Raw genomic sequence first — 27412 nt, forward strand, 5'->3', positions numbered from 1 at the left:
ATATATATATATGTATATTATATATATCTGATTATATTATTATTAAAAGTATATATATATATTTAGGGAAAATCATTTCAGCCTCCCAAATCGCCATATATAGTTTTAGGGCAAATCATTTCGGCCTCCATCTCCCCCCCCCCCCCCCCGGCGCAAACCCATATCTTTCAGTTTCCATCGCTTGCTGTTCCAGTTCGGGTTCGCCGTTCGCAAGCTTCAGCCGTTGTCTCTCAACTCTCAAGCTTGCCCCTTCTATCTCTCTGCAACTACTAACTTGTACGTATGGGTTTTGTTTTAATTTTTTTTTCTAAATCAACTAATCAAGGTCTGTAATTCTTGTTTTGCAAACTAAATCCTATTTGGTGAAATTTTTTATGATCTTTTTTAAATATATGTATATATAGAATCCAAACGGATCATCGCCGAGGAAATTGCCGGAATTGGAAGCTTTTGCTCTAAAATGGACGAAGGAAGAAAGCGATTGAGGGCGAAGAAGTAGAAGTGAGAGAAGAAGAAAGAGTGGAGAAGCAGAAGGCACCGGTTCCTGCCATTGAAGAGAGAGAGTTTGGCAGAGAGAGAGAGACGGCAAGCAACAAAAAAGGCAAATAACTATTGCTATTTGTTTTATTATATTTGGCACAAAAAATAGTAAAGACAAAATTTGACAGGTGATATAGCAGCCCATTGGAGGGCTCAATTTTAACTCACCTGCTATATTTTGAATTGGCAACTCATATAGCAGGTGGGTTGGAGATGCTTTAAATCACATAAAGCGGGACGGGAGCCAAATCAAATTCGAGAGCAAGAGCGCGAAAACAACAAAATTAAATCACAAATAGTGGTAATGGAAGTGAAAGCGAGCGCAGAGCGAGAGAGCGACAACCGTTGCGGAGGATTGTGTGATTTAGTCATTTCCTACTTTTATATATATACATAAGTATTTATGAAAAAAAACAAAAATCATATTGATATGGACCCCAGCCAGAAATATTTATTTAAAATTAAACTTTAGTAATAAAATAAAATAGTTGTAACAGTTTTTTTTTTAATGCAATTTCTAATGTATATTTTTAAGAACACATTCGTAAAATAGGGAGAAGAAGGATTGACAATTGAAAATCGAGGTTGTTTAAGTATCCAGCTTAAATTCATGACAAATAATATCTATAAATATACACACATATGAATAGAGTACTAATAAGATTACAATAATAATTATCACTTTTTCATTATATTTGAATGTTTTAAAATAAGATAAAAAAGGGTTCACTGAATTTTGAAAGGGGTCACACATAATTTTTTTTGCAAACCTACTTTAGCAACCATAAATAGATACATTTGTATTTAAATAATAAATTTTAATTTCGACTTTTCTTCAAATGATGGTGTTAAATAATTAATTTAAGATATTTTGATTGGTTCTCTATTTTGACTCTCAATTCTCATAAAATGAGCTGATTAGTGTTAATACGCATTTGAATAAATAAAATTAATTAATCTGTGAAACCATATCTTACGTAACGATAAATGATTCGAACTATGGTGAAATTTAAATTAATTTAAATTGGACTCCAAATGATTCGAACTATGGTGAAATTTAAATTAATTTAAATTGGACTCCAAATCATTTTCTTATAGATTTTTTCTTGCATTCAAACAAACGAAGAAGTCGCTTGAGTAGTGGTCTTGAAGGTGTACACATGATACATTATGATTATGATGTGAATGGAACTGATATTCTAGAAGAGTACAAGAAATTTGCTTCTCTTTTTAAAAAGTTGATGTTTACATGTCAAAGCAGAGGGCCTTAGCCACCTATTGACATCCACATTTACCATCAACCCCTTCAAATTTGACCATCCACTCGTTTTCACTGTTTTACATTGAACGGTTTGAACTCTTCAAAGTCTCGTTGTTTAGCTTTTACCAAGTCATGGTCACATATTTTAGTACCCAACTAACTGAACGATTCCAAAAAAACTCACCTCCTTGATATCTAACTTCTGTAAGTTTCTTCTCCTCCAATTCTCCAACTCTAGACTTTTCGGAACTAAGAAATAGAAATAGAAAGAGGATAGAAGAAGACGTTTTTTTTTTTTTTTATTTATTTTAATACCATTTTTATATTCTCAAAGAAATAGAAAAACGTAACATGGTTAGAAAATTCATTTAACTATTTACTATTCTTAATGAAAAATAAAGAAATTAAAAAACTACTCAATTTGAAAAACAATCATTGTAATTATAAATACCTTTGAAAGGAGTATACCAAATTATGTTCAATTAATCACCAAAGACAATAGCTAATAGTACTTTTTCATCTTCTAAAGTAAAATATTTCAAATCCTTATTAGAGCAAATAAAGTGTTTATATTATTTGTCAAAATAAAGAAGGTAAAGTGAAAGAATTTTTTTTTTTTTTGTTTTTTTTTTTGTTATATACAGCATGTGCAAATATTCTCATGGTGTTAAAAAAAAAAAAAAAAAAAAAAAAATCTACATTTTCCAAATTTGAGCACAGAACATTTTATCAATTTGAAAACTAAAATACCTAAAAGGTTCTTAAGATAAAAATGTGACCAATGTACCTAAATTTCTTAATGTTTTCGCGTAATGCAGCTGAATTATAAGACGAATTATCAATGTCTAGACGAATCATATTTAGTGTACCTGTTGCGCAAGTGTGCAACTTAAATCTTACCCTTGTCATGAGACTAGTATGAGTGAGATTCTCCAATAATAAGACATTTTTTATAATAAAAAATTAGCTTAAAATATAAATAAAACTATAATTAATTAGTCTTTTTTATTATTATTATTTTTTTAAAAAAATTAGATAAGAAAAAACCGAACATAAACACTGTACAAAAAAATTTGACACTCTACCAACTTCATCGCGCCGTGAACGTTCCTCAATAACCTATTAGCCTATTGGATTTGAATTTGGGTGATGTTGGTCAAAACTCTTGTACTAGCAGTCTCTTACGAAGTTGACAAATATTCCAGGAATATTCCCTTGTACATGTGTCATGCTAGCTCTTGCAAGAAAATAATATTAAGCTGGTCCAACACTTTGACAGTCATGATGTCACACAGAAATTAAATAAAAAGTGAAAACAAAGCCTATAAAATTATATGGAAGACTTCAAATGCATCGAATATGGACCGACCGACTACCCATTTTGTGTGGTCAATTAAGAACCGGAGAGAAAAAAGTTGACACGTTGGGGGCCAAAAGTTATGGCCTTCCTTTGAACACATTACTGATTATAAAATATATTAAAACAAAATATATGATACTAAATTTATTTAACACCTTAGCATTAATTAGGTTGAGAGTAATTGGATTTTTAGGGATGAAAAAAAAGTAATGGTCAACAACAATTAAATGCACCCATCCATTTATTGTAAGAAAGTATAACAAAGAAATACGTATGTTTGTGTAATAAGTAGTCCAAATATATGATTATAAAACCACGTCAATGCATTAGTAACCAAGATAAAAGGAGAAAAAATAAATAAATAAATGCGTCCTCAACAAATTTTATGGATATAATTATCTATAAATATAAGACTTGGATATAATAAGAATAACAAGGAATGGAAAAAGACAATTCAATTGATCCACCTATTCAAAAATAAAAGTCTAACATATAATCATGAGGCTTACACGAATCAAAACTCTCCAAACTAAATAAAATGTACCTACAAAAACCTACCATGAGTTTTTATTCTAGTGCAATGCAAGGTGTATGCAATGCTTGGTTTTAGAGTCTTCTATGATTTTGTAGAGAGATGTGTGGGAAAGAACTAGAGTATTTTAGTTCAGAATGATATTTGTGGGATTAATGGGTAGAAGTTATGTAGTGTTCTTCAAATTTGTAGATTGTTAGAATTCTATGGAGTGAGAATATCATAGATCATTGTTAAAGAAATTAGATAAACGAGTAGAAAGCCTTTGTATATAGAGCTGAATGTATGCTGCAAATTCTCATTTAACAAGAGCAATTAATGGGTGCAATGCAAGGTATATGCAATGCTTAGTTTTAGAGTCTTCTATGATTTTGCAAGAGATGTGTGGGAAAGAACTAGAGTATTTTAGTTCAGAATGATATTTTATGAGTGGAAAAAAAGTGATGGAAGCGAGAGACAAAGAGAACTTCGGATTTGTAATTTATGAGTTTGGAAAAAAAAGTGATGGAAGCGAAGATAAAGAGAGAATAGGAAGGTGAGAGAACTACAGCCACATAGTCCCGGGTGGGTTGGATTATAACCCAATCCAAGGATAATGGCCCACCCAAATAAATCTATTGGTCCCGTCTATTTAGGTTGGATACCATGTCCATTAATGTAATGTAATATATATATATACTTGCTTCAATTTTCGAAAAAAAATCTATTTTGCTCACTCCCTACGTACGGATTGAAGAATAGATTACTTCTCTTAAGATAGCCGTTGTTGTTAGTGTCATATAAATATATATATAATATGAGATATATAATTCGTGAAGACCTAATCATGGTAGATGGTAGTAATGTCCGTCGATATCTATAATTCGCAAGTTCTAAAGCCAATATGGTTGGGCTAAGGCCACAATGCGAGAGAGCTTTCAGGGTCGCCTTTTGTGGCCAATGATAAGCACAAAGTAGGGTAGCCTTGGTCCAAAAATGTTTGACATCATAGTTCGCTTTTGTTTTGTTCCTCACCCACCTCATTACATAACCAGATTACACAATTGGCGAACCATGTAGCTTCTCTTGCTATGTGCAAACCACTCCTCAAATTGGCCAACCACGAAGTAAATTAAGTATATTTAATAATGTAATTTCAACGTTGCTTAATATGAAATAAATTTTTAATTAATAGAAAGTGCTCAATACTTAAAATTCAAAAAGATGTATATATATAATAAACTTTAGCAATTAAGATTTTCTTATCAAATAGCGCGTCAACTCATTGGAATGAAACAATGAGTTCCGTAAATGATAGTTTGCTGCAACCCTTTTTCATCATGATCAAAACGAACAGTTAAGATTGATTTAGTAAGGGAAAAAATCGATCCAATCTAAACAAACCATGAAGTAAGAGCCTAGCATAAGTTATATTTTTGCGTTTTTGTTTTAATCCAAAACAATACAAATGTTTTGTTGTATGATCTTTTAAATAGTAATCAAAAACATATTTGGTAATATCTATCCATTGTAAAATTTTTAAAAATAAAAATATAAAAATATGTTTATTAAAAAAGTATTGCAAGTTTTAAAAAAATATACATAATAACTAGTTTAAAAAGGTCATTTTTTAGTTTTTTCAATTTATTTTTTATTTTTTATTTTTAAAATAATGTTCATTCATTATTACAGTTGCCGTTGCTAACGTGCAACATGGAAAAACACCAAATTGGTGTTTTAACTTTTGGTCACCATTCACAAAACGTTTCAGCAATGTACAAAGCAAAACAGTGCATTGTTTTCACTGTTCACTGCTACATGATGTATTAAATTTTAGCCACTATTCCCGAAACGTTTCAACACTATACAAAAGCGTTGTTTTCACTCTTCACTCCTACATTATTCAACAAAAACAAAAACACCAAAAACAAAACGCAAACCAAACAAACCCGAGCATATTTTTATTTTCTTTTACTGTGTCTTCGCATTATGGGCATGGACTTGCAAGCATGAAAGGTATAGACGATGAGTGCCCACTTTTCTAATACTTGTTAATTCACAAAGGATATACCTGCACCAGCATAATTAGCATGCAAAAATCTGGTATCTGAAACCAAATTAAGTTAACCCCCAGGGCACCAAAAGCTTGCAAACCACAGCATTTCATCAACCCACTTGCACTTTAGATTGCAGAGCTATCCTCTGGGCTAGAAAAGACTTTCAAATATTTTTTCCCGAATATTTTGATATGCATGATTTATTTATTTATGTGTTTTCTTTCTTCCTAACAAGAGTCCCACGCAACCATGCAGATGCTTGGTCAACATAGAAATACCAAGTTTTATATTTCGGCAAATGTTGAGGAAAAAAAACCCAAATAAAAAAGAAAAGCTGTTCATCGGCTTTTGCAAATGTTCCGACAATCCGACCTATTCCCTCAAATCTTCGTTCATGGTACAGTGAACAAAATTTAGCTTTTAGGTAGATGCTACAATAAGTATCAAAAGCAGAATATTGTTTGACAAGAAAAGAGGTGATGCTGATTATGTGGAAAAAGAGCAGAGCCTAGTGGCAATGTCCAGACCGGAAAAGAAGCGTGTTCGACCTATGGAGTAGAGATTTTAGGGTAAAACAAGGGTATATAACCTGACATCAGAGTTGAAGAGTGAAATTTTATGAGTCTCTGGATCTCATTAACTGCTTAGACATGCAGCTTGACATCAATTTGGAGGGAGCCACTCCATCATTCAATAACAGACCTATAAAATATTTCCAGCGCTTTTAAGTGGAATTCAAGGACACGTTTCAAAGAAATAATGTCAACCAACACAAAAACAGAAGTACTGATAATAACAAATCAAAATCTCGACAAACAGAAAGTACAAACGGAATCAGATGAAAATGTATTAATAAAATACATTAAAGCTTTGCGAAATGCAATATTCACACTAAAAAAAGAGGAAAACAGAACACTCGGAATCTTATAACAGCTTGTAGTCACAGTTGTTTTACTCCTGTTTTCCTATTTCATTTTGCTACAAGTTTTCCATCATACAAAACCAATAATAAAAAAACACGAAAATGTTACAAGAACCACAGCAAATTCAATTCCAAGCTCCTATGAACAATTTTGTCATGGCTAATGATAGTGCTGCTCGATCACATTTCTGCCACATTTGAAATTCAGCAGAAATGCTTCCCACAATTTCTGAAATGTTCACCAAGTATAAAAGCAAGTTCATATTTTGATGCAACAATTCTACTGTCTACTGAGCCCAACATTTTACAACATAATGACTTAGTGATATGTTCCGGATTTTGACTGACCAAAAAACGAAGACATGTCCTAGATTTTGCATCTCAACCAAAGTATTACAAGTCACAACCCAACCTCTTCTACTGCATTACAAGTCACAACCCAACCTTTTCGACTTCATTACGCTTCTAATTGTTAAAATCCATTTACTGCACCCAGATTTAAGGATTTGGACTATATTGATACAAATGAAGTAATGAATGAATTTTCAAAATCATATTCTGTGCAAAATCTCTTTTAAAAGGACATGAAAGTCCTATTATCTTATATCTAACTTAGAATAGCTAGGTTACATCCAGACTTTTATTACCTGTCTCTGGAAGAAAACTTCCCTCAAACCTCTTTTCAGCATTTTCCTTATACCTTAAGAGGGTTTGAGGAAGCAAACATACATTTAATGAACAAAGCTCTACACCGATCAAGAACTTACATGTGATAGTCAGCATGCACACTGAAACACGGAATTGCTAAAGCAACGTGCTTTTGTCGGGATCTTTCTAACACCTGCGTCACTCTGAGAAGATCTTGTAATGTGAGGAGATATGTCGATTCTGTCCATTATGTTAATCTTAGGGGCCTCAAGAATAGCCTTAGGCAAGGATAATGCATATTGCATTCCCCAAATTGCAAGTGGCCTCATATATAATAGGGACCGGAAGTGCCCATCAATGGTCCATGCCTCTGGAGTCTGAAATGAGTACCTGTACATAGCAGAAAAAATAAATTAATATAAAAAGATATATATCCGGAAAGTTTTATTACAAGCAAACGAAATAAATCACATATAAAGGTGTGGATTCACCAATCATCAATCATTGCTGAAATGAAAAGAATCATCACCTCAACCAAGTTCTCTCGCTCCAACAAAAAACAAAGAACTCCAGTATGATGCTTACGAAAAATGGCTTCACCTTCAAGCAATTTTTTTAATTTTTTTAATTTTTTTTTATGAAAGGTATTCACCTTCCAGGCATTTTTAACATGTTTCCAAGAATTATTTTTTCCTGGTACCATCCCTTTCAAATACAGAATACCCATAAAAAATGTATTCTGATTTTTAAAGCTATGGACAATGAATCATCTAAGGAACAGTGTTCTATGGAATGTATTTAGTTTTTAAAATGCTCATAAATCATATTTATTGCACAAATTTGCTGGATAATTCCAATCAAAAAATTCATAAGAAACACAAGAAGATTCTGCATACTTAATTATATATTTTAAAAAATCATATGCATATAACTTACCCATATCCCTCCTCTGACCAGCCAGCAATGAATATGCCTTCAGCTGTAGTAAAAGCCTGTTCCTCCATCCCAGCAAGGATCATGTTTGCTGCGACAGCATAGGTGACTCCAGTCCATATTTCACGTGACTGCATGCAAGTCTCATCAACCTTCCCACTGGGATGCATACCATTTACAGCACCCATTCTACCTCCCCTTACTTTCATAACATTGAAATCGTATATTTTCTGGAGAGAGCTTCGGATCTTAAAATCATCGAAAAGATCAGGCAAGCCTGAGGATGCCGTATACCATTGCCCAGCCAGTTGATCAGCTTGGATTGATCTACTGTTGCTGCTTGACCCACTGTCATAGTTAAAGTAAGAACCATTCCAAAGTTTTACCTCAAATACTGATTTGGCCTTCAAAAATTTAGTTTTGCATCTTTCAGCAAAAGCATTGTCACCCAGTTGAAGGGCCATTGCTGCTGCAGCTTGAAGGGCAGCAAGCCACAAACCACCACAGTAAGCACTTATACCATGAACCGTCCAAGCATCATATGTCTGATCCGGAAATCCATCATTCTCAATGAGATCATCATTGTCCCGATCAAAGCGGTCCATGTACTCAATTGCAGCACAAACAGCAGGCCATACGTCTGCTCCAAATGACAAATCCCCTGTTGCAGTAAAATCTCTATACACCTGAAGAACAAACTTCGTGTTTAGATCCTTCCATTTACTTGTATCATGTATATTATATGCATTCATTTCATGCCATGGGTCATGAGTTCCCAGATCATGAGGAACGGCTCCTTTAACCTTGCGGATTCCACAATTTCCCTCTGCCAGAAACTTCACTTTTCTTCCATCTTCACTTAAGACAGCTTTTGCAAAGTCACGCTGAATACTGAGTTCGATTTTGGGGAATAGTTCAAGAAGGGCAAAAGATGCATAGAAGTGCACATCATATGTGCACCACATAATATACTCCACACCTTCCAAGTACAGAAACCTACCCACATCATTGCTATCTTTCTCTGCGTCAAACGATGAGTGATGTCTAGAGTACTTGCAATCTGTTCTCTGAGAAATCACTGATTCTGCATTACCCGAAGTAAGAGTTGCTTCATCAACACCATTTAAAATACTTTCAGCAGTACTATCATGACTATCAATCATGGAATGCTGAACAAGAGTACTTTGTTTCAAGTTTACTTTGTCTTCAGTTACTTTAATGTTTTTGTTCTCTGCTATCACTGATTGATGCCCATTAATCCCCACATCTTCAGCTGGCATTGGAGAATCTGCATGGTAAGATCAAGCAGCCATGACATTATTGCTAATTTTTAGACAAACATGTGATGAAGATAGGAGATATAACTACAATTATCTATATGTATTTGCGTAAGTGAGCTCCAGTCTTTTCTCCCTCCTCCATGTGGAGGACATTGTGCATTCTTAAAACACAAATCACTTTTTGATAAATAGCATAAATTGGTTACTGCAAACAAATACAGTTTTCTAACTCATTCATCCACTTCTACCAGATAATTCCCACTTCCCTCCAAATCCTCATGGCAAATAAAAATCAAATGGAGCAATTGAGGGAAATGAAAAGTAAGGACACAGGAGCTTGTGCATGCATGCAACCTTAAATCACATAGTACTTTGCATCTCCAGATGCAGCTAGGGAACCATATATCTTTAGTGGCTAATATATTGTAGTCTCACAAATGTAGTTGCAACAAGACATTCCATCCCCCTCTTCTTCATCATTATGAACAATAAGAATTGCAACCCATCCCAGCCCCCCAATGCCCTCACACCATGCAAGAGAAGTATGGCCAGGACTATGCAAATCAACCAAATGTTTATCCCATAAAAAGTGTGAGACAAAAGAAAGCAATAGTGTTAACATAAGATGCAGTTTCAGAAGCATATTGCTTATCTGCAGTTGATAAGGATGTGAAGAACTAGGGAATTAAGTTTTAAAGGGTACCTATCCAAACTGTTCCTCCAGAAACCAAAAAGTACAGCTCGTTAAACAATGTAAATTTGTACCTGCAAACACCACATAAATGTTATAGATACACCATAGGAAATGTGATAAGCTCCAAAAAGACATTTATGGGAACTGTTAGCATCATGGTAGGTCCTTTTTTTCAATGTGCGCAAATCAGCGTGTAGCACAATAGAAAATTGCTTCAAAATAAACATCTATAAGCATATTGCCTAAGGTTACACGGACACAACAAGAGGTCACGGGTGAATATGCATTTTATGACTGAGCTCTATTGCTAGTATCATTACAAAAAAGAATACTTAATGTTGATTGTTATGCCCAAGAAAATGACTGTGATAAAGACATGCAGATTTTCTGTGAAATTCTGGATATTTGTTTCGTGTAACATGGTAAGGAAATTTTGAGTCGGAGATATGAGACACTTTAAATGTAGGACCTATTGCTCATGCAATTTGGGGTCCTCAATTTGGTCAATCAGCTGTGGATGGAAGCTTTTACTCAAGGGGATACTCTTGGCCTAGGAAGCACGGATACGGACACGGGTACACCTTGCTACGGACACGGCAATATTGCAAATCTCAAAAAAATAAGACACGGATACGTCAAAAAAATAATAACCTAAGAGTATTAATTTTTACTAATTTTATCCATAATAAATCACTATTTTGCGGCTTAGAGCTAGATTTTTGTTACTATTATTATTTTTAAAATTTTATATTTTTATTCTAATTAGCCTCTATATATTTAAAATTGCGTTGAAATCACAATTTTCTAATAAAAAAAATTATAAAACTACCCGGTCGTGTCCTAGAAGTGTCCCACACGTGTCCTTGTTGTGTCAATCAGAAATTTTTATTTTATTTTATTTTATTTTCAAATTCCAGGACAATTCTAGCCATGTCGGACACGTGTCGAAGCTGTCTCCCACAAGTGTTCGACACCGCCACGAAATCCCTAGGAGAAGTGTCCATGCTTCCTAACTCCAGGCTAGCCCATTGAATATCCATGTGTGTCTATACCATAAAGTTGATTTTGACTTGTTCTGGTGTTTATTAGTGGTAGAATACAAGGGGATAGGCAAAAATGTTAGCTATTGGCAAGTGGTACCTAAAATAACTTGGTACAAAAGAAGTATGTAGGTAATTGTATATCATAGTTCACATGGCATTGATGGCAATGCCACAACATAACTTGGGTCAAAGCGGTCAACGGGTTACGCCACATCATCAACAATGGCCCACAAATCAAATGGTCAAACGATCAACAGTCAAAGTTACATGGCGCTTACCACGTCATCAGCATACCTCGAAAAGAAGATCTAAGACTTGAAGACCTGAGTTAGCAGCAGGACTCAGGAATACCTAGGATCCAAGGAGGTACTTGGTTTGGTGGCTGAAGTCCAAGGTCCGCCGAGTCAATCCTCGACCAGACTTGTAGAGAGAGAATACTATTTTGACTCCCATACAAATTAACCCCATCTTAATTAATATTCCTTTATAATTATTTGAGATATTTAAATAATTAATATTTATAATTATAATTAATTCATATGTGATGTCATATGACGATGTCACCTAAAAAGGAGATGTTCCAAGGCCAAGAGGGGTAGAGCAAAAGGAGGAGGAAATAACCTCCTAGACATTGAGAGCTCTAATGCTCTCTCACACCCATGCTTTCTCCATACACTCCACACCATCACCAAGGGAGTCAACGGTGTACTACTACACTGCCATCTTCTTTCTCTCTCTCTAGTTTGCTTGGGCTTCCACCTCTCTCAGTCCACCTCGGATTCTACTGTGTTGCGGGATATGCCTCACCATTTATATTTTATATTGTTATGATAAAGAACCCCAAGGTCCCCAACAATGTGATAATGCTATGCATTATGTTTCAGATTTCAATGTATGAAGCATATGAGGGATGTCCAAGCATGAGTAAAGAAATGCGAAAATAGGATCTGTCTACGGCATGTCACTGCAATTTCCTCTGCGTCAGTCTGTGTTCGTGTAACCTTATGAAAAAATAAAAGGTAAAGGAATGTCACATGCAATAATCTCAAGGCACTAGGATTTTGAAGTGAGCCTTGGCAAGTTTGAGCTTCAACGGGTTTCCAAGAGCCTTACTATATGAACATTTATTAGAGTGTTGTAACAGTTCAACCACATTTACCATTCTGGTAGCCTGTCATCTCTCAGAATAGAGTTTTGCCATTTCTCAATGTCTTCTTCCCACTGCTTATAATCTGATAAAAGTTAAAAAAAGAAAAAAAAAAGAAGAGGATATAAAATTGAGCAATCACAAATTAAGACTACTTACAAACACATACACCAACCTTTTCATATTACTCGAGCATATATAAATGTGACTTTGATAATCAAGGAATCCAGATCAGGTATACGTACTCGTTAATGCATTGTGCACCAAGTTGAGAGCTGCTCTGTCAGAAGTGCCAAAATATTTTGTGTACCTCCTATAACAAATAAAATAAGCCAAGAGCATTTTTATCAAACTGCTAAGAGAATATTCAGCAAAAAGTGGACTACTGTTGAAACAGATATTATGATGTTGTATTAGAGAATGCCATCAGATATGTTTCTTTCCAATAAAGACACAATAGAGAAATATGTGAAAGCGAAGTAGAGAACCAAAAGGCTTGACCCTTGGTGATTAATGAACTACCAATATGTTGACATATTTTCTTTTTGGGATCTGACAATGTGATGCGCATATGTGCCCTAGTCCTTAACAACATTATTTTGACGCGAAGCATGTATATAGCTTTAGATTTTGCTCTAAAAGAACATATGACTATTATTTGGAAAAAATGCCAACCAGACCGGCACCCCATGGTATAAAACAACCCCAGGCATAAGGAAACATAATACCATGAACAATTAAGTGCAGGGATGGAATGTATACATACTTGACCGCATGAGCAAAAAAGGTTAAATTTTAAAAAGTTAAAAGAAGTTACCTGTGATATGATTTTCCCTTCTTAAATTTTACTTTTGGGGATGACCATGCAAGAGCAAATGCAACAGTGCATTTTCCATGAGGTTCAACCCATGCGGAAGCAGAAACCGCAGCACAAGGTGTCTCTCCAGGTGATGAAGGCATGCTAGGTCCAGTATTGAAGTTCTCCCGATCAAAGTGTCCATCCTTAAGACACATAAACACAAGTCAACAATAATAGAAGTGTGCATAATGCTTTTAATTGGACACTTGACATGCTTAAGAAGGAATTGTTGTACCAAGGAAAAGTATCATAGAATTAGATAACCAGGACCATTTTTATTCCTAATACAAAGTTCCAAAAACGAAAACTGTTCAACGCTACAGAAAAGACTTGTACTAGGGTGTCCAAAACAGCAGCAAAAGTAATGTTGACGCAGCAAGTGTAGAAAGGTCTATAGAAACCTGATGGTTAAAACCATTACCTTCACCATTTTACCCCACATATCTTTCGCAGTAATGCAGCTTCCTTCAGACAACCCAAAACAGGGCTGAACAGTCACACTTACATTCTGAGTTTCACATGCAGCTATGGCAAAAGTAACAGGAGGGTTCCCTTTCGCGGTCCTGAACACGTGCATTATAATTAGAAGCAGTAGCACTCCAGTTAAAAATTCATATTTTCAAAGACATGATACCAAACCCCACATAAAATATGTATTTTGGTTCAAGTATACATAAATATCAAAAAAATAATTTTTTTTCAGACATGATAAAGTGATCATCTAACATGTGACATATTGGAAAGGGGGCCAGGTGGGCAAAGTATGTACTGTATGTGATAAAGAAGACATATAAAGACTCCCAAACAAATATACTTGGCATCTTGATATTTATATCTATGCATATATAAAAGGATGGACAAAGGAAACAAGAACCATGCATGTAGAAAAAGTAATTTCTCAGTTCAAGTTCACGAAATCCTATTAACTAAAAGAAAATAGAATAATCGTATCAGGATAAGATTCATCATTAATGTCAACCTAGAACATTTGCCAGGCTGATAAATTCATATCCAAATATTGTCAATCACTTGCACGTCCAATACAAAAGGAGCCACTGATAAATTTAAATCAAATTTTAATCCATCTTAGCTTGCATTTGGGAGATTGAAAGTGAGGAGAATCAAATTGAACTGGCCAACTTTGTAATTCCATATTTTCTATGAAAGATGGTCCAACAACACCATGTTGTCTAACTATTTGTACAACACCGGTGGACATTCTGGAGCTTACGGTACATTGGCTATTGATCATAGAAGCATCGTATATCTTCTTAGTGACTTCAACAAGGAGATCAAGGCTGCAACTAAATGAGATGCAACAATTACTGGGTTGCTCCAAGCCTCCAACTTCTGATGATTTGATTCTAACCCTTTTTTTTTTTTGGGTTGGGGGGGTGATGGCAGCCTGCAGGCAATTTGCTCTTTAATTTGATGGCCTAAATCAGGGCACAATTGTCCATCATCCCTACCAAGTCCTTTGGTTAAGATTAGGTTTTGTCCAGATTTACATGCCCATAGAGGAGGCCACATCCTAATATCACATATCCATTTTATCTTCAACCAGGGATAAGTTGGGAAATTCAAGCCCATCTTGTATTGACTCGAGATATGTATAAAATTACATTATAGATCTCACATATAAAGAGGGGGATAAAGATCCGGCAACCAAAGCAAATTCAACACTATCATACAAAAGGAACACCACGCTTGGCTGGATCCGAAAGCTGAAAAATCTCATCTTCAGTGTGCCCAAGCCTTCCTTGACTAAAAAAATCGGAATCAGAACTTGTTAAAAAGTGCTATATTTGGCAAACAATAATTTAGCAAGAGACCCATTGGTTTGCAGCACGTTAACCCCTAGGCATTTAGTTTTGGAACATATTATCTAGGATATTATCTAGTTGCCGACAATTTCATCAGGTATGTAGATATATACGTGTGCGTGTATCTATATCTGAATCTGCAAAAATATGAATTCATATATATAAACTATAAAGACATAAGGATCTTTATTTTTTAACCTGCATATAATATATATGTGTGTATCTGTGTGACCCTGTGATCGTATATTATATATATAAGCAAACTAGTATGAACCAAGCTGAGCACGAGCATGGCTGAATAATTTGAAGCCAAACTCAAATTTGGCTAAGACAAGCTCGTCTAGACAGGTGCTGAGCATGGACAAAGCTCGTCTTGCTTCACTTGGCTCGACTCATTTGCAACCTACTAATTAACCAAAAAATTTCTAGGACACCCATCTGGGTAGTTACTTTATATCATAGTAGTTGAACTAAGTTCAGGTTTCTGTGTTTGGCATACTATAGCAGGCACTTCATCTAGTACTACGCAGATGGTAATCAGAATTCAACAGTGTAATGACAATATGGTAATGAGAATTCAACAGTGTAATGACAATATGGTAATGAGAATTCAACAGTGCAATGACAATATGGTAATGAGAATTCAACAGTGTCATAGCTACAACTCTAAACACCAGCACACACAATTGTACCCAGCATAGGTGCCCTACATTAATGTTAGCATAGCATACAGGGGAAAATGATCAAATGACAAAATAAGAAAAAAAATAAATATATACATATATAGATATATAAATTTGAATGGAAATGCCAGAAATAAAGAAACAATCATTTATCGATCACCAAAAGGTTAACGTAGGAAGAACAGAAAGAATAGGATTAAACCCCCCGCCCCGCGGGGCACTCCTCCTCACACACACACACAGAGACAACCAGAAACTTCACCCCTTATGTTTAATGATTTTTAATATATTAGTCATTTAGTTGAAATGTTCACCAAAGTGAGTTCAACACAATACATCAACCTGGGTAAGGAGATATCCTCTCCTTATAACTGAGGTGTCATAATATTAATGCGACACAAGTCCTGTATAATTTTAGAAACTTTAAACAAATAAAAAAGAAACAAAGAATGGAAAACAACAAATGCTTAATTAATTTCTACTCGGGTCAAACTGATCCCAAATTAGTCATTTAAAGGGGTTCAATTATAGTATTGAGAAGTCAGCTATAAGGAGAAAGCCTCTCCTTACAAGAATGGAGGAAAGTATTTTCAGTTTTTGCTGCAGGAAGCACGTCAGATGGTCATGAAATTGCAGTTCTTTTTTTTATATATAAATAAAAACAACAAAAAAAAAAAAAGTTTACGACAATGAGTGCCTTTCAAGGAGGATGAAAATCTCGGTTCTAATGCTCTCATGTTTGGCAATTTAGGCAAGAATTCAAGGTACTGGCACTGATCTTCCGGTTTTTATGGCTAAGTTCCTAGGTCCAAAATATAACAATTATCCATTTTTTTCCCTCTATCAAACTCCAACAAACATACGCAAACACATTAACCCTTGGAATAGACCTGATTTTTATTTCAAAGAAATTTTTTTTTTTTGGCATGTAGTGGTTATATTTCAATTTTTTTTTATTTTTTATTTTTTATTCTAATCTTTGAAATTTAGTTTCATATTTACAGGCTGCATAATCTATTATCAAAACAATTCCACTCCAGAGTTGACCATACCAAAGCAATCGTGTATTTTCCTTGCTAGATTGACTTGAAATTTTATTTATTGGTTGCTAATTATATTTTTTCTTTTTGTGCATTACTGTATTTATGAAGAACATAAATTTGGAAGTTAGTTGACACCATCCCTTCACTTACACCTACAAAAACCCAGCAATTACTCCAGAATACATTGCAAATCAACTGTCATATATAGCTATTAAGGTTTGATAACTTGCTTGTGATGTAGAAGTACGCCAGAGACTCCATCTTCGCCTCTATTTAAAAAAATTTAAAAAAAAAAAAAAAAAAAGGTGAATAAAAGTCAGTATTATATTCCACTAGAGTTATAAACAAAACAAACAAACAAACAAAAATATTCAAATGTACTCACATGAATGGTTCATTCACATGATCACCAGATAGGTGTGAGGTGCCTCCAATTGAATTCTATGCAACATAAAAAATGATGACTGAAAATATAAGAGCTCATAGTCCATCTTTTCTTGCTTGAAACAATAAACCAAAAGCTTTGGCAGCAGAACAAGCTTACCGCCCACGTAAAAAGAAGGCTAACTTTGGCCCTTTCCTTCCCAGTATTTACCAGCTACAACAGAAACAAGCCACAGGTATGTGAGCAAATCATACAATAATGGTGATTCTAATAATTCTTGCACTAATATCATCAATATATATATATGTGTGTGTATATCTAAGCAGGAGATAAAATTTAACCATTCTTCTGAAAGATGACTTTTTTAAAACAGTTCTTAAGGTCATCAGACTACAGAATCATTTATTACTAATTTATTTAATTACTGGTAGACCAGACTAAAGATACTGGGTGAATTAATCACTCTTCTGGTACAAAGGACTAGAATTGCTCTTATTTATTTATACAGTCCTATACTGATAATTGTGTAAAGAAAGAAGAAGGGAATGAACTAAGAAAGCCGTTCTCTCCTTAACAGGTCAGGAATGGGGGGACGGATATTAGGCCAAGAACTAAATAGCTCAAGAAAAGCAAGTCATACATCCATATTATTGGTTCTTGCTTGTACAGTACAAAAAGTTAGTCGTAACTTTTATGAATAAATTACAATTTTGTAGAAAAAGAAAGAAAAAACACTCCTACACATGGTTATAGATAGCCAATGCCCCATTTTAGAAGGAGACAATATTAATTTAGCCAACAAGAGAAGCATCACACATTGACACATACATAGGATCATGGAAGGAAGTGATATAGTAGCAAGTAGCAATCAGAAGAAAAGAAAATAACAGAAGACAAATACACCTCTCAGATAAACATATTCATATAGATTCACATACACAAAAAATACTCAAGTAGAAAGAAACCCATGGCAGACAATTACAACCATGTTGTAGAAATTTGATAAGCAACAATCTAAGCCAGAGTCCAAGCCAATTTGTTATTCTGCACTTACTATTTTTAATCTCACTAGCTATTTCTAATGTCACTAACTCATCCTCCCCATTTTTGGTGTAGATTGGTTATTCTAGCAAACAACCTAAGAGAACCCATCCAGTAGCCGTCCAACGCCTATACTGGATGTCTCAACTGTAAAAACTTCTGGATCTGAATCAGAATTAAGTCGATGCAAAACATTTCTTTAGCATCAAAAGAATATAAGTTGAAACTCCTACCAGCGAAGTCATTTCATATGACTGATATATAGATGATGAAAACCCACTTAAATATTAGTTCCTTTTAAGAATCCATATGGAGAAAAAAGAGCACTATAACTAACAACAATATTTGATATTAGAAGTTAGGGGTCATCGCTTGGTATAGTGGGAAAAATTTGGGCAGTTGAGAGTGATAGTGTAAATAACGTCGAAGATTAACTTTATACCCAACACCGGTAATGCACCTATTTCATATTAGAAGTTAAATTTCCATACCGTGTAAACAAAAACAGCAGTAGGAAGACTGCTATCTCTATAATTATGCGGTATAAATGGTGATATTTGCCGACAAGACACTTTTAGTTCTGGATCTGGTTCACCTGAAAGTAAGAGTAACATAATTAAAAGAACAAAATGAGTGGAATATCTATATGTTAAGTAGAATTTTAGTCCAAAGTAGAATAATACCATCATATATTGTCCATGCCCTTGGAAATAGTGCATGATATGTCGAATGCTGACCACTCAAATTCCAGCCCCATGATGATATACCTTGATCACTAGGTTTCCTGTTAGAGAATGAGATAAAACTAAGATAACAATCTTACTTATCAAAAAAAAAAAAAAACTAAGATAACAATCTGCACATCACTATACAGTTCCATAGAACTTCTAAGCAACACTAAAGAAGAGTACACTTGCCGTTTAGACATCCCTAACTATAATTAGTTTATTTATGTAGTTATGTTGCACATGTAATGTTCTTTATGAGACATCCTCCAAATGAAGACAATACAATGCCAGCCAATTCACCGCAGATGAATTAATGAAGGTAAAAAATTAAAAAATAGCTATATCCTAAGATCCTAAAACAAGTCATGTACCCCAATTTTGGTTACAGTTCCCTAATTCCTTGTCCTCTCAGTCCCAACCCCTCCAAACAAAAAATAACAATAATGATAATGATCATGATGGTGGTGGTGGTGGTGGCAGAGACGACAGTATTACATTAAATCCCATTCATTATGATAATTTCGTACCAAAAAGTTCCAGGCAAAGGCATTCGAGACATCTTCCATTTGATGTTGTAATGTTATGTAGAATTTAATAAATCTTGCAATTTACATGAGCCAACAGAACTCAATGTTTCTATATACTTAATTCTCACAAAAATCAACAAGAACATGCAGAGTTCAATTGTATAGCGTTGTCCCTTTCAACATGAATTCTAAATAAATACATAGTTGTCAAAAGCAGTCTGCTGCCTTTTCTCTTCGAGGAGGAGACAAAAGTATACACATGCATCATTTTCTGGCTGGTTTCTCTTTTCATTTTCAGCAACCAATCATCATGCAAATTAGCTATTTAGCTATAGTAGTGAGATATAGAATATACCTAACAGGTCAGATAGATCAATAGGTAGAGGAAACAGAGAGTTTCAAAAGCAATTTCTTTCCGCCAAAGTGAATTATACTATCTAAAAATAAAATCTAAAATTGCACGTGCAAAATAAACATGGTAAGAGTTTGCTCAACTGTAAAGGTGAAATAAGTGATGGTTTCACGTAACTGGGATGCATTGCTGCCGATCATTGTGTCAAACAGACCAAGTTGGAAGCAGACAAGGAGACAAAGCCAAAAATGAAAGAGCAGACGTCCTTAAAAGGGTTGAAGTTATGGGATATGTGAGAAATATCTAGACTAATCCAAAATATAATTAATATAAAGGAACTAATATTTGAGAAATAACGTAAACGGTAGTAAAACTTTGTACAGTATGCATAATGTATCTAAAAATAAATAACTAATAAAAAACATAGTTAATTCTGAAAGATTCACATTTTTCAATATTAAAAATTGAATCAGAGATCCCCTCTTGCTTATATTCTGAAAGCATTGAGAGCCAATATATGCAAAAGGAATGCCTTTTCTTTCTTTTCACCTTATATGGCCAAGTTCATCTAATTACGCAGACAAGTTTAAAGTTTATTGCATATTTTCACTCGGCTCAAATTAGTTCAAGATTTGACCAAAATAGACTTGACTTCTTCATGTGGAAACCACAAGTGTGTAAAGGATAAAATGAGTAAGATATGTAGGACTAGATTTTAAAAGTGATGACATAATCCAATGTAAAGTATTTCCTGTAACCTAAGATGACTAACCGTTTTTCTTATTATTATTATTTTTTAAAATGTATGTCTGTGTTTGTTGTTGGGGTGGGTGGGAGTAGTAGTTACATTTAAATGCAAAATTAGATTTTATGAACACTAAACCACTTCCTTCTGTGCTATTATAAGTGTACCTGGAAAGATTGACAGCTGTTTGGGCTGCAATCACTTATTTTACAATTTTTTACTTTTTTTTAGCATGAATCTACTACATCAGAGAGAGTCCAAAAGCTTGCTGCAATTGGAGATTGAACCCACAATCAATTCTTTGGACACATCAGCTTAACCATTAGGCTACCATGGTTTCTTTTGATCTACCAGTGGTCCAATACATCACATCTTACTGATTCATTCCGAGTTATATAAAAACACAAAACCATTCAACCATATGCATGTCACTTCACAGTCACTACTCTTCCTGTGACTAATCTATGAAGTAGAAAGGCTCATATACTCGACAAAAAACAATTTTTCTAGTCTCTGCAGTACAAAGAATATCAAAGGCTATTGGAAGGAGTTGGAACAGCTTGGATACTCAGCCTACTCAAAGATCATCAGCAGCCTCAAAAAGGAGTCAGAAGCATATATGAAGAGTTGCACCAAATTCACATAAGCTTTTGCTGTGAATGGTTATGTTCTTATTATGACCTTAAATGGACAGTCTCCTTTTGAAATGCTAGTATTTGAAATAAAATTTCTCTCTCTCACAAGTGAATTTTATTTCAATGAATCATATATCATTTGTCAATTCAGTAAAGCCTCTACTCATCATTATTAGAAATAGATCTAAAAAATGCATATGGTCTGCTTCAGAAAATTACAATTGAAATATTGTAACATATTTACTTACCCTAAACCTTCATGTTGGCCCGGGGCTAAAACTGATGCATAATTTTTATTTCCTCCATCTCGAGATATGAAAATCTGTAGTACCAAAAAAATAAATGAAATAATACAACGTGATACTTTTACATCTCAAAAGTGAAGAATTTGTGGTTTATACAATCAAATAGCATTTAGAATTTTTTTATATTACTTGGATCTAAAATAAAATAATAAGAAGGAACCAAAACGCTTCTTGGAGAACAGAGCAAGTCTCATACAGTAGTTATTTCCACATCAGACTGGGTAACAATGCCTTTAGAGCAACCCAAATGATAGCTCCAAACTATTTCATGTCACCATAACCATCAACTGGATTTCTTTGCCTCTGGGGATACGTTTTGACATGGCAACTCAGTTGGGTATGCAGTAAACAGAAAAGCAAATTCCTAAACAGTTGGATTTCTTTAAAGTCAATCACTTGATACATATATATACCACTAGTTCGTCATCACTGAAGATTTCATAAAGAACAAATAAAGAAAGTTTCCACCAAATAACCACAATAAAAAGAAAATCCCCAAAAGTAAGTCCAGTCGATCAATGAAAATCCTTTCACACCAAATCTTTTATATCCTAATCAGACTCTAAATATATGGGATAAGGGAAAGGATGATGACGATTGTGACTATCAGACTCTAAGCTTGGACCATAATGGAAATTGGGTTCCACATATCTCTTAATGATCTACTAGGTCAAGGTCTTAAGCTTATCCAAAGAAAATGTTACGATTTCAGGATCCTCGTAAAGATAGTATAAGTTTACAGTTAGACATGAGACTATTTCCTAGAAACAATCACTTTAAGTGTGCAGCACTTGGGGATAATAGCTAATTATAACCATTTTCAAGCTCGTATCTGTGAATTTATAGTACTTATTTCCCTGCAATATACAACAGTTCTTTTCATAATCTCAACTGAAGTAAATTGGCAACAAGTGCTCTGTACCCCATCACACTCAGAAATTGGATATACTGAGTTCAAAAATATTATTTTTAACATTCCGCACAATTCGAAAGTAATTTGTGTCATTATCTCAGTTATTTACCTTGTTTCACAACATAATAGCACATGATACCAAGATTTTGTAATTTCTCATACAAACAACATATGCATTTAAACATTCTTTATACGCAAGCATTCTTATTGTTATTCTGCCCGCAAAATCTGGACCAAAATTCCAAAAAAAAAAAAGAAAGACAGAAAGAAAGAAAGAAAGAAGGAATATCCAAGTTTTGTGTGATAAAGTTACATAAGCATAAGTTTACTGTTGGAGGCAAGTTTCAGTTAGCAAAATGTACATATCTTGTACAAATTTTGGAACACAACAGAAATGGAGCAAAGATTATCACATACAATCTTCAATTTTTGTTGCAAGCTAAATAAATGATGACACTTGAATAAAACAATTTGAAAATTTTATCATCAACTTCTGCAAATTGAAATGAAAGACAATAAACATAAAAGGTAACTGAAAGCACATACTCACAGAAAACACATTATGTGAATATCACATAAATGTTTCCTGGAGCTAAATAATAAACAACTAGCAGATGATGAGTTGAAGGGCAGAGCTTTACAGAGAATTGATTGGCCATGACAGGCGAAGCCTCACATGTGCCTGGAATAATTTGCCAATGCCTGAACTCGCCTCTAAAGCCTCTAGATATGCTGCCACTTCTGTGAGTAAAAAGATTAATCCCCCCATCAGATGCAGAAAAGTAATAAAGAAATAGCCGATATCTCATAGATCACCCACTACTTACCCCATCCCCCCAAGTGGAACCCCATGGGATGCTGATGGCTTGCAACTCTCTCGAGTGAAAGGATCAATAGGTGCTTTCTGCAGAGATCAGGGAGGAAGAATTCAAATTAAAATAACAGGACATAAAAAACAGATGTGGTTTTAATTTTAATTACTTCTTCTCAAGCATCAAAAAGCACTTGTCCTCATCTGTTTCTAAGTTTTACGAAAATAGAAAGAAATTTCTTCAAAATAAAAAAAAATAAAAAATTCAGGAAAAAAAATGACTAAATATGAATAGAATAGAGATAGTTACCCTTCCCTGAGAGGCCTCTTCCCTTACATATGACCACAATCGTATGCCAAGTCGAACCTATATTTAAAATTCAAATAACAATCACCAAATGAGAAATGAGGAGGGAAAAATGTGGTCACACAGGACCTTTGTGTCCTTTAAAGCCAGAAAATGGATTCATCAACTAAGGATGGTTACCATTTTTATTGCTTCCATAAATGTAACACTGAATTCCTTAAGAATACTAGCATGGCTATTTAATTTTCTTCTCCAAGCTTGTTCTGGAGGAGCAGCACTATCATAATCAAGCTTCAGGTAAAGTTTGAGGAACAACAATTAGTTCAAGTTAAAAAAATAAATAAATAAAGAAACTGATAAAAGCTGTTAATGGGTATAAATAAGATGTCACTAAAAGTAATGCCACACAATAATCCACCCCCACACCAAGCAATCAAATCCAAATTCTTGTTTGTAGACATCTGTTAGCCTATGTAATTCAAAATAACAACTGACCTGTTGAACCTGTTGAGGCTTGAATTCAAGTTCAAAACCACCAAGGAACACAATAAACAAGTACAATGACACTTACCCTAAAGAACAACAGCAAACACAAACCAACAATTTTGTGATAATTTGAAGATGTTTTCAACTTAATACCTCTTCTTTAAAAAACAAATTTCAACTTATATTTGACCAACATTCAAGAGTAGATAAATAGCACCCTTGCAGTATGCACAGTCTTTAATCCGTTTATATATATACACGTGTACGGTCTTTAACCTTTAAAACTACAAATTAACCTTGGTCCTATACTGAATTTGAGAAACACAGTGTCCTATACTGAATTTGAGAAATACAGTAAAGAAGTTGCATTACTTGAGAGTAGGAAAAGCAAAAATTGGATACGTTGCACAAAATTTCATCTTAACAACACTGTTGGTGCTTACAAGGTTTAAGTAATCTATGCTTAATTTTTTTTCAAACTGATTACTGATGTGGCTGATGAAGTTTTGAAAACTAAAAGGTTGCGATTGCAGGATCTTCCAAAAGTTCTCTTCTTTCAAAACTGCACAAATTGGCTCAATTAAGCATTCCATGCTACAATCAGCTCACTCATAGAAGGGCAAAAAATGAGCATAAACTATTGAAAATGAAAAGCTCTCACATTTCACATTACCCGCACACATAATGAACTCGTAATTAAAAAAAAAAAAAAAAAAAAAAAATCTGTTTAAATAGAACTTTGTACTCTTATATTCTTTCTCATGATACAATTTTTTTGCAGTGCTCTGTCTAGTTTCAAAGTTGATAAAATATATAATTTCAATAAAAAGACTAACTTTTCTGTGTAAAAATGTATTTTATATATATATATATATATATATATATATATATATATATATATATATATATATATATACCAATTCTGCAACTACAAGCTGAAATGAAGACAAGCTTACCAACTGCAATGTTGCCCGGTTTATATACTCTTCAGGAGGCCATGAATTCCTTCTACAATGAAATATATTTCCGCTAACCATGTCGACTAATTGTATAAACCCCAACCAATCAAATGAAACCTATACCTGTATCTATATCTATACAATCCAAAAGTCTCAGAACCATGAATCAACAATTCTTCAGAGTCCCAAACTCATCCAAAACCCAAACCCAAGTTAGCCAATTCCTCTAAAAATCTAAACTTATATGTCAACAACAAATGAGTGCCTTAAATTGCAAACAACGATCAAAGTTTATATCAAAAGCCAAAACAAATATCTTCTTTGCAACGATCTTAGACTTCAATCCAGTAAAAACCAAACCTTTGAAGCATACTAATAAATTTTCTCGCTCTAAAATTCTCTCTCTAGAAGTGCCAATCAGCAGCTATCACAATCCTTGAAGCAAAAACCTCCAAATCTCCAAAGCCAACCTTCGAAAAGCTTTAGAAATGAGACAAAATCGACCACTAGAACCTCAAACGCTCGGTTTGAAGCAGCAATCAGCTGGATCAAAGTAGTACGAATCAGACTCCACCGAACCACTGATATACGATCTGATTAATAGGGATTCGAAATTTAGGGGAAAAAAATTTAAAGAAATGATTCGAATTCTTTTTCTCTCTCTTTTTTCTTTTTTCCAATTTTCGCAACGTCAATTAAGGTGTTCTTCGTGGCGAGCAGAGAAGCGGCCTCCTGAAACTCTCGGCCTTTGCAGTCGCCAGGTGTTGCAAATTCACGCAAGCCCGACTCTTTTTCGAAGATTCTCTCTCTATTTTTCTCTATACCTATACAAATATATAAAACTTTTTTTTTCTAGAGAGAGAGTAAAAAGCTCGCCCGTGGTCCGCGTTGGACTCTGGTTGATGCGTGGCACTGGCAGGTTGGCTGTTGCAACTGGCTACAGGGAAGAGTGGAAGTATGGGACCATTTTGTGTAATCAACGGCTGAGATTAGAGGAAGATTTGTGGAGAGGGAGTTATTTGGTTTTAAGGTACTGGGCCCCACGTGCGTCAGTGATATTTCTAATAGCGCTATCCATTGTTGACCATCAGATCCACCGACTGGCAATAGAGAGAATCTTTAGATATACGTAGTATATGTATTTATATAGAGAGAGAGGTACGTATATCTAATTATATAGAGAGAGAGAGGGTGTGTTTTTTACACGAGCGCATTGACGGAGGGGTACGCGTGAGTTTGAAGAATCAATGGCTTCTAGTTGGTTTTCTTTTTTTTTTTTTTTTGGCTTGAAGTTGGTTGATGGTTGAAAAGTACCAACAACCACTTAAATTAATAGATGGCTCAAATTGTAAGATAAAGACTTGATTACTCACTGGTGTATTGATGTGTCCAATCACAGATAATAATATGTAATTATAAAATTAAAAAATATATAAGAAAGGAAATTAGAGAGGATGATTAAATTTATCATTTTAGAATAAAATTATTGATTTAAAATATTTCTTAATTTATAATTATAGACTATTTGTATATTTAACTACATTAGCGGTAAGTAAGAATGATTTATTTAGATAAATATACAAGTCTTATCCTGAAATTTATATGATTTTCATTAATCACAACAACTCGATTTATCATTTTAGAATAAAATTATTGATTTTATTTAAAAATATTTCTTAATTTATAATTATAAACTATTTGTATATTTGACCACATAAGCGGTAAGTAAGAATAATCTACTTAGATAAATATACAAGTCTTATCCTAAAATTTATACGATTTTCATTAATCACAACAACTCGATACGAATACGTAAGTAAATATATTGATTTTATTTATAAATTTTTATACAAAAATTTGATAATTGTCTAAGGAGTAACCCACGTGTAAGCATAATTTTGTTATTAAAAAATGCGTGCATAAGTTTAACTTGAATTAAATATTAGGACAATACTTAAATCTTCACTAGTGATAATTTACAATATCCTCACCTCTTAGCAGTTCAGTAAAGATAAAACACGCATATTTTGTTTATACATGTCAGAAAAATAAAGAAAAAGAAAATAAACCGGATCGTACCCAAATGATGTTTATACATGTCAGAAAAATAAAGAAAAAGAAAATAAACCGGATCGTACCCAAATGAGATCGGGTTAAGGGGGTTCAGGTTTTTTTTAAGGGTTCAACGTTGGTTATATCTATTTCAGGCACCAACCTTCGGCGCTCTCTCTCCACCATCATCTTCCTCTCAAATTTTTAGTTCTAGACATCATCATTCAATTGTCAATAATATTTGAAGGAAATATGAACTTTTTTTTTTACCTATTTAGGATTCTTCTTTTAGAAAAGGGCTTTTCATGAATGATTATGTATTAGATTTAAGGATTCATAAGCATATCAACACAAAACTTAAA

At 34.0% G+C, this 27412-nt stretch overlaps 1 protein-coding gene across 3 annotated transcripts; it reads right to left on the bottom strand.

Moving 5' to 3' along the window:
* Positions 1-6081: 6081 nt before the first annotated feature.
* Positions 6082-25842, bottom strand: LOC132274865 (uncharacterized). 3 transcript variants are annotated; one of them, XM_059776212.1, is made up of 19 exons: positions 24996-25842; positions 23734-23844; positions 23557-23613; positions 23263-23339; positions 23077-23176; positions 21466-21539; positions 18914-19014; positions 18722-18825; positions 17349-17402; positions 17190-17245; positions 17035-17073; positions 13677-13818; positions 13214-13398; positions 12642-12709; positions 12409-12481; positions 10216-10277; positions 8236-9520; positions 7419-7689; positions 6082-6431 (listed from the first exon to the last, which is right to left on the bottom strand). In XM_059776212.1, exons 1-18 carry the CDS (start codon positions 25074-25076, stop codon positions 7428-7430), a joined length of 2931 nt encoding a protein of 976 aa, XP_059632195.1. In that variant the 5' UTR covers positions 25077-25842; the 3' UTR covers positions 6082-6431; positions 7419-7427. The 3 variants fall into 3 exon arrangements, with proteins under 3 accessions (XP_059632195.1, XP_059632194.1, XP_059632193.1); XM_059776211.1 differs by lacking the exon at positions 6082-6431 and adding an exon at positions 6564-6880; XM_059776210.1 differs by lacking the exon at positions 6082-6431 and having other exon boundaries at positions 6900-7689; positions 24996-25841.
* Positions 25843-27412: the final 1570 nt, after the last annotated feature.

The sequence above is a fragment of the Cornus florida genome, unplaced genomic scaffold (genome assembly GCF_030987335.1).
Source record: "Cornus florida cultivar Cherokee Brave unplaced genomic scaffold, ASM3098733v1 CherokeeBrave_3.0.0_Hap2_Chr09, whole genome shotgun sequence".
In the NCBI taxonomy this organism is placed as follows: domain Eukaryota; kingdom Viridiplantae; phylum Streptophyta; class Magnoliopsida; order Cornales; family Cornaceae; genus Cornus; species Cornus florida.